Source organism: Strongylocentrotus purpuratus, unplaced genomic scaffold (genome assembly GCF_000002235.5).
Source record: "Strongylocentrotus purpuratus isolate Spur 01 unplaced genomic scaffold, Spur_5.0 spur5_scaffold_9, whole genome shotgun sequence".
NCBI lineage: Eukaryota > Metazoa > Echinodermata > Echinoidea > Camarodonta > Strongylocentrotidae > Strongylocentrotus > Strongylocentrotus purpuratus.
This window is the reverse complement of record NW_022145615.1, coordinates 15,366,770-15,380,033: the sequence shown is the minus strand read 5'-3', so window position 1 is coordinate 15,380,033 and position 13,264 is coordinate 15,366,770. Positions and strand designations below refer to the sequence as shown.

The 13,264-nt window shown below is 37.1% G+C and overlaps 1 protein-coding gene across 1 annotated transcript; it reads left to right on the top strand.

Moving 5' to 3' along the window:
- Positions 1-4,752: 4,752 nt before the first annotated feature.
- LOC115920614 (cyclin-dependent kinases regulatory subunit-like) lies at positions 4,753-12,059 on the top strand. The gene is made up of 3 exons (XM_030976784.1): positions 4,753-4,936; positions 10,136-10,260; positions 11,368-12,059. Exons 1-3 carry the CDS (start codon positions 4,878-4,880, stop codon positions 11,427-11,429), a joined length of 246 nt encoding a protein of 81 aa, XP_030832644.1. The 5' UTR covers positions 4,753-4,877; the 3' UTR covers positions 11,430-12,059.
- The last annotated feature ends 1,205 nt before the right edge of the window (positions 12,060-13,264 follow it).

Here is a 13,264-nt window from a genome sequence, read left to right as displayed (position 1 = left end):
TTAGAGTTAGGGTAAAATGACAAAAAATGACCAAAAATGACCATTTTTGCAGCTGGGCCGAGTTGTCCCCTGGTCCGATTTAGCCCGGATCCATCTAGATCTAGGTATAGATCTAGTAGATCTAGGTCTAGGTGAGTGAGTAGGCCGTAGGTCTACGTTTGTCACTTTGTGATTTTAACATGAAAAGCAATGTGTGGGACATGCATGCCAAAAACGCTGGTTAACTTTTTAGAACTTCTAGAAGAACGCCAAACAAAAAAATGTAATCTTACCTGGGCTTTAGTGGCCGGGCTTTAGTCTAGATACAATGAAGCAAAATATGTAAACTGATTAAATGAACAACAGGACAGGTGCATGCATCAAGCAGCTTCAGTCTAAATAAAAATAACACCGTTCAACCAAGTATCACTGCTGCACTGCGCGCGCACAAAAAGAAATTATTGTGTGGGCGTGTCTTTCAAAAGGCCACGCCTTCCTATCCACTCCACAGCGATGCGCTCTTCTAAAGTGCTTTTGGCTTTAATACATAAACATTTTTGTATACAAGTTTTTAAGAAAATGTAAGCCAAAAAGGCCAAAAAGCAGTTAGAAAATAATACACTTTGTATTCACATAGTCAGAATGTAAAATATTCTTGCTTGTATGCTTGCCGAACCCGAGGATTGCCCGATATTATTATTTGAAAAATTAAAAAAAATGATCAGGGCTCTCGGGAAGTTGACGAGGTTTCCCTGATACAGGCCCGTAGCCACGGGGGGGGGGGGGGGGGGTGCCCCAAGATATCGGTTGAACTTGTTTAGACCCCTCCTCAGGACGTCGATAAATTACATGTATGTACCCACCAAACATCAAACTCTGGCTACGGCCCTGGATACAGGTAAACAAATTATCATTATTTTTTATTTCAAATCAGTTAAGTGGGACGCACGGAAAAGTAATTTTCTAATAGACCTGTTTTCTAACATCCAAATTATCGACATTCTTTCCTAGGGATCTGTAGTCAGGGGAGCACGGGGGGCACGTGCCCCCCCCCCCCCCCCAAATGTCCAAGATCATGGTTGAACTTTTTAGACCCCTCCCCAGGACGTCGATCAATGTATGTACCCCCCAAACATCAAAATCTGGCTACGACCCTGGATACAGGTAAACGAAATTATCATATTTTTTTATACGCAGAGAAAAGTGATTTTCTAAGAGACCTGTTTTCTAACATTCAAAATTATAAATGATTCTTTCCTAGGGATCTGTAATTAGGCAACCAACACAAAAAAGAGGGAGAGAGAGAGAAGAAAAAGAAGGGAAAGGGAAGAGGAGAGAAAGGGAAAGAAAAAAAGAGAAAGAAGAAACGAAAAGGGGGCGTGGGAGAAGGAGATCGGGATGTCGAAAGGGCCTTGCCTCCCCTCCCCCCCCCCCCCCCCCAGCATAAAGAAGAAAAAGGAAAAGAGAGAAGGAAGGAAATAAAGAGGAAGAAGGAACGGAAAGAAGGGGGATATCAGTTGCAATTTTCCCGCCAACATTTTGTGGATCGGAGGGGGCAAAGGCCCTTCTCCCCCCCCCCCCCGCCAATAAAAGAGGGGAGAATGGAAAGGGAAAGAGGAGAGCTAAAAGGAATAGTGACCTGCCAGTGTCACAAAAATTAATGAGGTATCAAAATTTGCTCATCTGACCATAATTAAGTGCCCCAAACCGCAAAGCTTTCGTATATACTAACTTTACACACCGGACTTTTGCTTAAAAGGGGAGGGGTGGAGTGAAAAAGGCTCGTACAACAAAAGAAAAGGGTCCACCCGCGTATTGACTTTACACACCGGAATTTTGCTGAAAGAGGGGGGTAAACAACCAGCCTTGCATAGTTATTGTTATTTCAACCGTGGTGTATGTGATAAACTGTTATTATTGACAATTTTCCCGGTTGCCCATGTTCGTTCCAGGCGCACTGGTATTACCTATTCGATCTTTCTTTTTTCGTTTCAACTTTCAATGTTACATTTTTTCATTATCTTTTCATAAGGTGGGCTCGAAAACGATTAACAGCCAATGTGGGCCTCGAGTTTTTTTTGAAAGGTTTAGAAGTGCTGAGTTAGATAATACTTCAATGAGTCATTAAGTACGCCATTGAAACGAATGTTTGCAGGTGAGCCTTTGTGTTATGGTGCTCTCTTAATTTCTAGGACTTATTTAAATCCAAGGGGACTTGGGACAGTGACAATTGTCACTTGGATTTAGAATAAATTCTTTGGTCCTATAGAAATTAAGAGAGTGCCCACCGTGGTGGGGGCTTTGGGAGCTGCCTAAAAGTTCAACGCCCTAAAGAGTAGGAAACTGAAGGGGAAAGGGGAACTTGAATTAAAAAAGAAGGCCTAGTCTCTGCATGCTCTCAAATCTAAACGTCAATGCTTACAAAATTGAAAAATCTTCTCGGCGCTCATTCACCACGCGCTCTTTTAAGAGTCATTAGAACCCGCCTAATTAAGGGACTTAATCTTTTAAAATAATAAAGTGTCTCTTTACGGAACTGTAGAACATTTTCTGCTTCATGAATTCTCACATGCACTTTTGAACCACGCTCCCCTCCCCCCCCCCCCCCCCCCCCCCGCGCCGCCCCCCTCCCTTCACACCAACCCGTGTATACGCAACACCAAAATTGATGTTAATAAAATAATTGTTTTAGTGCAAATAAAAATAGGCGTCTTGTTGGGGTTGTCAGGTCCGGTCTCCCTCCCTCTTTCCCACTCTCTCGCTATCTGGTAGTCCTGTAGAAATATTTCAGACCTGGAAAAGTTGATAAGTACAAGGTTTTTTGTTGATTTCTGTTCTAGATGGGTACTGAATTAAATTCAGCTTGGTTACCATGCAGCTTGGCAACCTTGGGCAATTTTTTTAATAGCCATATTAGCGTAATCATCTAACTAGCATATATTTTTATGTGCAATATAATAATGTTGCTAATCTCAATCCATGAAGCCTGAAAACATGAATAATACTACTTACTAGGGTTTTCTATGACGAGGAATTCATTTATGACACCAGTTTTCGAATCCAAGTAATTAAATAGCATAATTAGCATAATGTGCAATGTATGGACTTCATTGTCATTGTTTATCTATAAAGCCTAAAGATGGTGCAATGCAACATTGTAAATCACTTTTGAAAGACTAATCATTAATTCATGAGAAGATATTCCATGTATAAATATTATGTAGTATAATTAGCCTATAATAAGCATATATGTGCAATATGTATAATGTTGCTAATCTTAATCCAGGAAGCCTAAAAATATGGATATTGGATAATATGACTTTTCCAGAAATTCTGCCACAAGCTCAAGCTCGAGTTTGTACTCTCAATGGTTCTGGCTTTGATAAACATAGACAGATCAAAGTTTCCACTGTATTCAACATCCCTATGTACGTACCTGTCTCACCACATCATCAATTCCATCATCATCATCTGCTCTAACCATCTCCAGTGTGTTTCCGACAGTCTCTCTAAATCCAATGACTGAAGCCCAAGCATCAATGCGTATGATGACCCCGTCATTTCCTAGACAGTTCATGAGGTTCGACAACATTGCCTTGCGACCAAGATAAGCCCCACTGTTGGACATACAATTTTCTACCCGTAGAGTCCCAAATAATTTATATTCTACAAATATGCTAATTATGCTTATTAGTACAATAATAACATATTAAGCCATTGCATTACATAAAAACTGGTGTCACAAATGAATCCCTCGTCGTGGAAAACCCTGGAAAAGTCATATTATCCATGTTTTCAGTATTCCTGGATTAAGATTGGCAACATTATTACATATTGCTCATACAGTGTATATGCTAATAAGGCTAATTATATTACATCTACATGGAATATCTTCTCATGAATTAATGTATAGGCTTTCAAAAGGTGATTTACAATGATACATTGCACAATTTTTAGGCTTTGAACGATGGCAATGAAGTTCATATAATAATTATATGCTAATTAGCTCATCATTACTAAGCATTACTTAAAAATAAGCACTGGTGTCATAAATGAATTCCTCGTCTTGGAAAATCCATGTTTTCAGGCTTCCTGGATTAAGATTAGCAACATCATTCCGTACTGCACATTATATGCTAATTAGATTATTATGCTAATTAGGCTAATTATACTACATGTACAAGGAATATCTTCTCATGAATTAATGATTAGTCTTTCATAAGTGATTTACAATGTTGCATTGCACCATTTTTAGGCTTTATATATATAAACAATGACAAAGAAGCCCAAACATTGTACATATGCTAATTATGTTATTTAAGACAATTGCATTACTTGGAATAAAAAACTGGTGTCATAAATGAATTCCTCGTCATAGAAAAACCTTGAAAAGTCGTATTGTCCATGTTTTCAGGCTTCCTGGATTGAGATTAGCAACATTATTACATATTGCACATATGCTAATTAGATGATTATGCCAATAAGGCTATTAAAAACGTTGCCCAAGGTTGCCAAGCTGGCAACCAAGCTGAATTTACTTCAATACCCAGCTAGAACAGAAATATATATAAAAAATTTAAAAAAATGGTACCGTCTACCAGATGGTACCGTCTACTGGACTATGGTTGGGCCCCTCGCCTATCTTGCTTGCTGCCATCTAGTGACAAATTTATGCACACAATCTGAATGGATTTTAAGTCACGTGATATCGGTTTGGCCAATCAATTTTGATTTTTGGAGCGGGCCGTTCGTCCGTAATTCGAAAATGTGCATTGTGTATATTTTTGGATATATATCGGCGACCGAATTGAACGTGTGCTTGAATTCCAGCAGAAGTATCCCATGATAATATAACTTTTCTTTGTCTTATAAATCATCTCATAATCATTAATACAATCATGAGTGCCAAGAACATTTACTACTCAGACAAGTACTTCGCCGGAGACTTTGAATATAGGTGAGAAAGTTGAAAAATACACGTTTACGCAACTGTTTTACATGTCCTGTGTCGTGCATACATGTAGCCTAGAGCTAGTAGTGTCGGGTGTGTGACAATGACTGTGATTTTTTATCAGACAATAATTGTGTGTGACAGTAGGCCCTAATTAGATGTGTTTCGGACAGGATAATTTTAAATAAACCATTCCTAGATATCATCAGACTATCTTGGAGGAATAATTCTTCTAATTCTGTAGATCTAGACTAGATCCTCTAGATCTACTGTCTTTGCTTTTTGATGATTGAGACCGAAATAAATAGATCTAGATCTAATTTATTCTGGCCTCTAGTAGAGAGTAGCGCTGGTCCGAGAGGATCGTCTTCATAAACTAGTGTAGTGACGGAGCGAATATAACTTACTGCCTAACTTAACTATAATTACATGAGACTATAGGTCTAGGATACCTACCATAGGCTGTATACTATAGCTCTGAAGTCTGTCTCAGCGCTTGAGTGTTGCTCGTTGATGAGCTCCATCGCTAGTAGACCGAAGAGACAGAAGAGACGGGCAATCAGTGTTTGTCGCGTGCAGTCTCAGGTTCAATCTAACGTTCAGTGATAGCAGGCGTACCGCGGGTGTCGCCTAATGCGGGACTTACGCGCATATGCCGCCAGAGCCGTTGGCTCAGGCTAATCACTACACTAGGATCGTCTTTGTAAACATGGACTGATGCGTCCTCAAAAATAAGGACCGTCTGCATTTTCGCAACGTTTCATATTTTTGATCGGCACATTGGCGATGCAAAAACGGATTCTGCAATGGTTTTCTTGATGCATTTTACATTGACTTTGTAATTTGTACAGAGACTTTCACGTCATTATGAGCAATAAATCCTTGGGAAGACGGACAACCCATGAAAGTAGATGGTGAACTAGGGTTATTTTCACCCGGGAATCCATTTTTGGCATCGCCAGTGCAGCGGGGCCGTTCTGTAACATGAAACCCCCAGAGCGCCGATGAAAAAAACCGTCCTCGAAAATGCAGACAACACAGTTATTTTTGAGGACGCATTTTGTCTGCATTTATGAGGACGATCCTCATTCTTGGACCAGCGCCCCTACTGTGGACTGGGGACTAATTTTAGTAGAATTCAGAACACAATCCCAAACCGACAAATGTAACAACATTATTTATTAGATCTAGGCCAATCATACAAGCACAATACAAATACATTTTGACAGATCATGCAATACATAAACAATACAAGAGGAAAAGGAAGGGAGCAACGTGTGGGCCAGGGCTCACAAAAGTGAAATTCAACACTATTACCCGGAGGCATGTGAGCCCTCACATGTTGCTCCCAAATCAACTTAACATAACATTGACTTACATACAATATTGCACATTGTTTGAAAAAAATACACCTTAACTCCCCCCACCCCCCTCCTTCCGAAACTAAAACAAAAATAACAAATGTATTACATCGCATATTCCTACAAAGATGGATATCACTTAGATGTACTACCAGGAAATTATAATCGGTATGATACAAGCGGCATTATAATGAGGAATTCAAGATAAGGAGTAATGGAGGCTGGTATCTTCAACAGAGTTGAGAAAAATCCTTGAAATCAGACATAGTGTATAAGTTATCAAGACGCAGGATATAAAGCTTAGAGTATACAATGCCCTAAACAGTATTAACATGTAAGTGTATAAATGATGTAATAATAATAATAATAATAATAAAAACGTTACTTATAAAGCGCTTACCACCGAAGTCTCTAAGCGCTATACACACAAAATAGACTGATATACAATTACATCTTATACAAAACTAAAAATGCAAATAGAAAATTACAATACATACACGTCAAAGTGAACAGAGTTAATTAATCATCAAACGCAATTTTGAATAAATGTGTCTTGAGACTAGTTTTGAATAGGTTAACAGTTTGACAGTTTTTTACATTTAAAGGCAATCTGTTCCAAAGTTCAGGAGAAGCTTTGCGAAAGGAGCGATTACCATAAGAAAGAGTTGACACAGAAGTAGATACAAATGTTGACACAGATGTAAGATACAAGTATAACGATAATAAAATATAATACCTAGCTCAGTGTTTAATATATAGGCCTGAACAAAGCATGACAAAATAATAATCATATTTTATAAAAAACCGTGCCTTGACATCATAACAACTAACTCCGGGAGCCCTTCCAGTTTATTCCTCAGCACGAGTACATCCTGACTTATGGATCCTGCTGAGTATCGTGGTATAAGTAGAAGTAGAAGCTCCAACACCGGCGCGCCGGTGTTGGAGCTTCCGGAGTTACATAACAACTAGCTCCATGCAGGGAGCTCCGATGCCAAAGGCGTCGGAGCTTCAGACTCGGAGTAGATCTACTCAGACTTATCAGAGTCAGAGCCATATTTTGAAAACTATTCAAATAGCCGTTTGGGTCACATTTTTTTGCAATGTCTTGTAGATCTAGATCTAGACTAGGGTAGCCTTAAGGGCTCTCTGGAAATGTTTTTTATGATATTTATTCCAGAGAGCCTTAAACGGCTCCCATAGGAGCCTGCGGAGAGACATGTAAACAACACCTAAAATGTGTCCCAAATCACGCTTTCCCCGCACCCGACCAATATTGGACAGTGCCCTTGATGAATTTTGTTGGACTGTCCAATATTGGTCGGGTGTGGGAAAGTGTGATTTGGGCCAATTTTAGGTGTTGTTTACATGTCTCTCCGCGAGCCGTTTAAGGCTCTCTGGAATAAATATCATAAAAAACATTTCCTCTTTCCATTGGTGATATCAGCTTTTTCAAAATCTTACAGATTTTTTTACTCGCCTGCGTAGCAAAAAGCGAGACATAGGCGCTGCTTTTCCGGTGGCGGCGGGGTAGCGTCATCATCAAAGTATAATTTTGAAAGTAGACCTACAAGTTCTTATTCAATGAAACTTAGACCAAAGGGTTATCAAGTATCCCCAATCATGTGAGTAGAATTTCAGCTCACAAAGGTCATTCCAGGTCAACAGACTTGGACTATGTTGTGGCATCATCATCGAAAACTTAACCTCGGGTTAAGTTTTTGAATTTTTAATATTATTTTGAAAGTATAAGTTCTTATACAATGAAACTTAGACTAAAGGATTATCAAGTATCCCCAATCATGTGAGTACCGGTAGAATTTCAGGTCACTATGTTAAGGTCAAAGGTCATTTCAGGTAAACAAACTTAGACTATGTTGTGGCATCAACATCAAAACTTAACAAATTTACGATTTTTTTTATCATATTGTGAAAGTGTACATTCCTATTCCATAAAACTTGAACATAGGGGTTATCAAGTATCAACAATCATGTGATTAGTCTTTTAGGTGAGAAGGTCAAGGTCAAATGTAATTTAAGGTCTGCAAACTTAGACTTTGTTGTGCTATCAACATCAAGATTTTGAATTTTTAGCATAATTTCAAAAACGTTTGTTCAAATTTCATGAAACTTGTACAAAAGGGTATCAAGTATCACAAATCATATGACGCAAATTCCAGGTCAAAGTCATTTTAGGTCAGTAGACTTGGATTATGTTTTCACAACTTAATATGAGAATTAATATCCATTTTTATTATTTGTTCATATTCCATTAAAGTTATCAATCTTGGTACAAATTATTGTAATTAATTCTTAGCCAATATTCACTTCAAAATACCGATTATGTTCAGAGGATTTCATTTTTTTTTTGGGGGGGGGGGCCTGCTAATGGGCCACCCTGCCTATAAATAATGTTCCAACCTCAATTTTTCATCATATCGAATTGCGTAATGCTTCGAGACCACCGAGAGCGTTATCCTTGTTTTAGATAGCAAACTTAGTTCACACACAATATTTGGTCACATCACCATACTAGAGTAAGAGGTAGCCTGGCCTAGATCTAGAGATCTAAAAATTTTCAAATTTGACTTTAAATTGACAAGGATTTTTCAGTATATTCTAAAGAGTAAGTGTGTCAAAAAGTTTGTAACTTATTCAAGCAAAAATATTTTCCCAAGAAAAGATATCCATGACATTTTGACATTGCAATAACAAAGGTTCCCATGTCTGCACACTCATACATTTTATATGCAGTTTTGGACTTGTGGATAAAATAACTGAAAATTATGCATTTTTCTATTCTTCATTTTTTTTCTTTTTCATTTTTATGAATACATTACTTGATAGAGACAATAATTGCTTGCCTGTTGCGTCCTTTGTTAAATGTTTGATTAATTTGAATCACTACAGAACTTAACGCGTCTGTACAGAGCAGACATGGGCACTCTAGCCAGTAGCCTCATGCGCTGCAGTGTGCTAATTTGCAAGGCCCATAGCTTATGGACCCTTGGCCATAAGTATTAAAGGGAGTGTAGCTTGGAAAATACTGGTTAACGCCATTTACATCTTCTTTCGGACAACTGCGCGAGTGCGCGTAAACGAATGGACTTGATTAACGGTGCACTATACCATTGATGACGTCACGGTAACATGATACATCATAGCAATGTTAGTTTGGTCACATGATGCTATGTTGATCAATCACTGAACAGGATTTCATTGATCAAAAATATAATACAAAATATATACAAACAAAAATAACTTCATGTCAAAATGTTTTTTTACATACCCTATTCAGATAATAATGAAACTTAATATTTCTATAACATTATAAATTTAAAGTATTATCCAAAAAATGTGGAAAAAGTCATAAGCGATGCTTGACTAGGATGGCGGCCTCAAAAGAAAAATCTTAAGGTGAAATTTAAAATGAAAATGTGTTAAAACGATCTTTGTTTAACATGAGTTTGTGAGTGTACGCGCGTATGTGTATAGTGAATGGTTATTTGATAATATTGTCAAACATTCATGTAATGCTTGTAAAGATATTTTCTTAATATTGCATGTCATGTGAACTTCTTAAAATTACTTGCTGTTTGAAATCAATTGTCTGGATCACAAACATTTTTAGTCATTTGAAGCAGTGTTCTAAATTTACTGCAAGAAAATTTCACATTGTTAGATTTCGCACCAAACATCAACTTGATACAAGATGTAAATTTGTTACCATCATCATAATTATCGCTTTATCAATCTTCAATTTTGCATCTCCCTGTGCTTGATCTGAAATGCCATAAATCAATTATCAACATGCCATGTATTATTTCTCTCCCATTGACCATAGGCATGTGATGCTGCCCAAAGACATAGCAAAGCTAGTACCGAATCATCTAATGTCTGAAAAAGAATGGAGGGCGATTGGTGTTCAGCAGAGCCAAGGATGGATAAACTATATGGTCCATTCACCAGGTATGAGTACAAGAAATAACACAATGAGGGATTGAGCTGTCTGTGAAATTGAATGCACATGACAGGCCTTATTGACAGTTGCAAACTTGCAATGCCTAATTTCACTTTCCCAATAGGAAGTCTAAAAAAGAGCTTGGGTGATCAAGCAATAACAATGTACATATTTGGGTTTGAACCACAACCCAGTAATTTTTTCTAAGATATACATGTGCATCCCAAGTCTGAAATCTGGAAATGACCAACCACATGAACAAGTTTTTTTGTAAACAAATCATATTTGCTGACTGCTGTGCAATTTTACTTCAAGGTCATCAAAAATAAATTAATAGTAACATTTTCCTCAAATCTGTTTGATCCATTTCTTTGGTTTGTACATGTACTTCTATAAAAAGCAACATACATGTACAGTACATGTATTTGGCGACTTGGAGATAAGTTTTAAAAGTCAGTATGAAATTTAAATTTGCAGCGTAGTGGTACATATACATTAGCCTTAACACAAACAATAGGTACGTACATATCATAAACCTGGGTACTGTTTTTTAAATTTACATATTTTTCTAGAAATATGTTTGGCTTTAAAGAGAAGGTTGAGTTCTGGGAAGAGGTGACAAATAATTTGTGAGCGTTATCATTGTTATTATGCAAGTGTGGAAGAACATCAGATAACAAATGTTCCCTGAAAAGCATTGCTCTTCAAATGCCTTAATAAATATGACATGTAACAGCATAAAAATAGGGACAGATTTTTACGCCACATGTTCGTGTAGTCCCATATACGTAACTTTACCAAGACTGGGCCAAATTTGTTATCATTTTGATGATTCCAGAACCTTGCAGTACACACCAATACTTATATGCTAGATGATCAACCTTTTCTGATTGATTCCACACCGTTTCTTTCACATGACCAGAACTCAACTTTATCTTTAAGACTTTATGTTCTGTATGCCATTCATGTGTTAGTTGCCAGCCTCCAATGAATATTTGTATACATGACAAAGTACAATGTAAATATTTATTAATTATGCTTTATAGCTTTGTTTGTTAATCTTCTGAAAATGATTTTTAACATACTACACTCTTGTCTTTGCAATTCTTGAACAGAGCCTCACATCCTTCTCTTCAGGAGACCAATCACAAAACCACTTGGGGATCACAACCAATGACCTGTGAGATTCTGAGAGGAATATCAACCAGTGTTACAATATAGCCATAAGAGCAATGAACTGGAAAACAAACATATTTGTCAGCTGTGAATTCTTCACCCATCAATACTGCTCCATCTTTGGACACAATTCAGATGCAGACTTGGTGAAAAACACAAGGAATGATAATTTGCTCTTTTTTTCAGATGTAATTTGTGTATTCTATTTATGTATCAAATCAATAGATATATTGTGAAATAAGATATCTTATGCTTGGATGAAAACGGGAGGAAATCAAGTGCCTGCAATAAAAGTCCAAACACTTAGTACCTTCATTTCATTTCTCTGGCAATGCTAATGCCTATTCAGTAGTCACTTTGACTTTGTTAAGTTTGATTGAACCCTTGTTTTTTTCCACTTCATAAACTTCTTCATGTACCCTCTCCATTTCTATATTGACATATAACTTGATCTTCGGTAAGCGTCACTAAATTAATATAAAAGTGATTCCGTTCATTTCTCTTTGTACAATTTTGACAAGAAGTACAACAGCATCTCAGGAGTCAGAATGGCGTTGATGTTTGTGGTAAAAATATATGAGTTGAACTTTATGCCCTTCTGGCTGTCAGCAGGAGATATAGCAAAGAAAAATCCTTCCTCCCTTGTTTTGGTTTAAAGAAATCTGGTGTTTTTTACTTTCTAGGACAATTACCCCCTAGACAATCAACCCCCAGGGCAATTACCCCCCCCCCCCCCCCCCCCCTCCCCCTTGGAAAATTATCAATAGGACAAAGGGTGATTTCAAGTTTGATTTCGAAAGCTGGTGTTGGTGTTATGAAAACGTTTGACGATTAACACACGAACAAGTCACATTTTAGAGCATTCAGAGTATTACATAGTGTCTTTATTTTCCTCTCTGTCAATCCTAATAAATTTTATTTCAGCCTTTTCAAATTATTTATGCACTCCGATGGAGGTGGGAGGTTTCCCCACTTCTCTAGTTTTGCCAACGAGTAAAGTATAGAATTTTAATTTCTTAGAAAATTAACAATACCGGTATCTTGAGCACAGATAGGTACAAACATGTTACAGTGTGTCTTCCAAAATGGCACAACAAAGAAATGAAGGTGATGTTTAAATTCTGTAATGTCTTATTATACATGTATGCATCCTCTGTAGTTCCTCTGTTATTTCCCTACCGGTATTCAGATAATCATGTAATTGTCTTTGTTTTTCATAATCTTTTCAAAAATTAGAATTTACTTCAAGTTATGTATATTTTTGTTGATGTTGAAGTAAAAGATGTTTTCTGGAACAATAATTTATTTTGAAAATAAACTTGCCTTCAAGTTATTTACAGTTAAGCACTAAATTATTCAAACCTTTTCCAAGTTTGGCAATTCTTTAAGGGAAAGTCCACCCCAAAATAATTTTGTTTCGATAGAGGCAGAATAATAAGAAAATCAGGTGAGTGAAAGTTTGAGCAAATTCTGAATGAAAATAAGAAAGTTATGAATTATTGAAGTTGTGATCAATCAAATACAAATTGGCAACTCTGTGACTTATTATACGAGCTTCCTTCATTTGCTTTGTGCATAAATAAAATCATGTTTTCTTCGTTATTGATGACGGAATATATATTTGTTCCTTGCAGGGGAGTATAGAAACATATTTGCAATTATTATATTTAGGGTGCATGTATGGTTGAAATTTTTCTTGATGAAAATTTTAGATTTTTTTAGTACTGAGCAAATGGAAGTTGAGCTCGCATGATACGTCATAGAGTTGCCAATTTGTGTTTGATTGATCACAACTTAAAAAATCCTAACTTCCTTATTTTTAATCGAATTTGCTCA

Coding starts and splice junctions, on each gene's coding strand:
- LOC115920614 (XM_030976784.1), top strand. CDS start 4,878: ATGAGTGCCAAGAACATTTACTACTCAGACAAGTACTTCGCCGGAGAC. Junction 4,937..10,135: donor GCCGGAGACTTTGAATATAG/GTGAGAAAGTTG, acceptor CATTGACCATAG/GCATGTGATGCTGCCCAAAG. Junction 10,261..11,367: donor CTATATGGTCCATTCACCAG/GTATGAGTACAA, acceptor ATTCTTGAACAG/AGCCTCACATCCTTCTCTTC.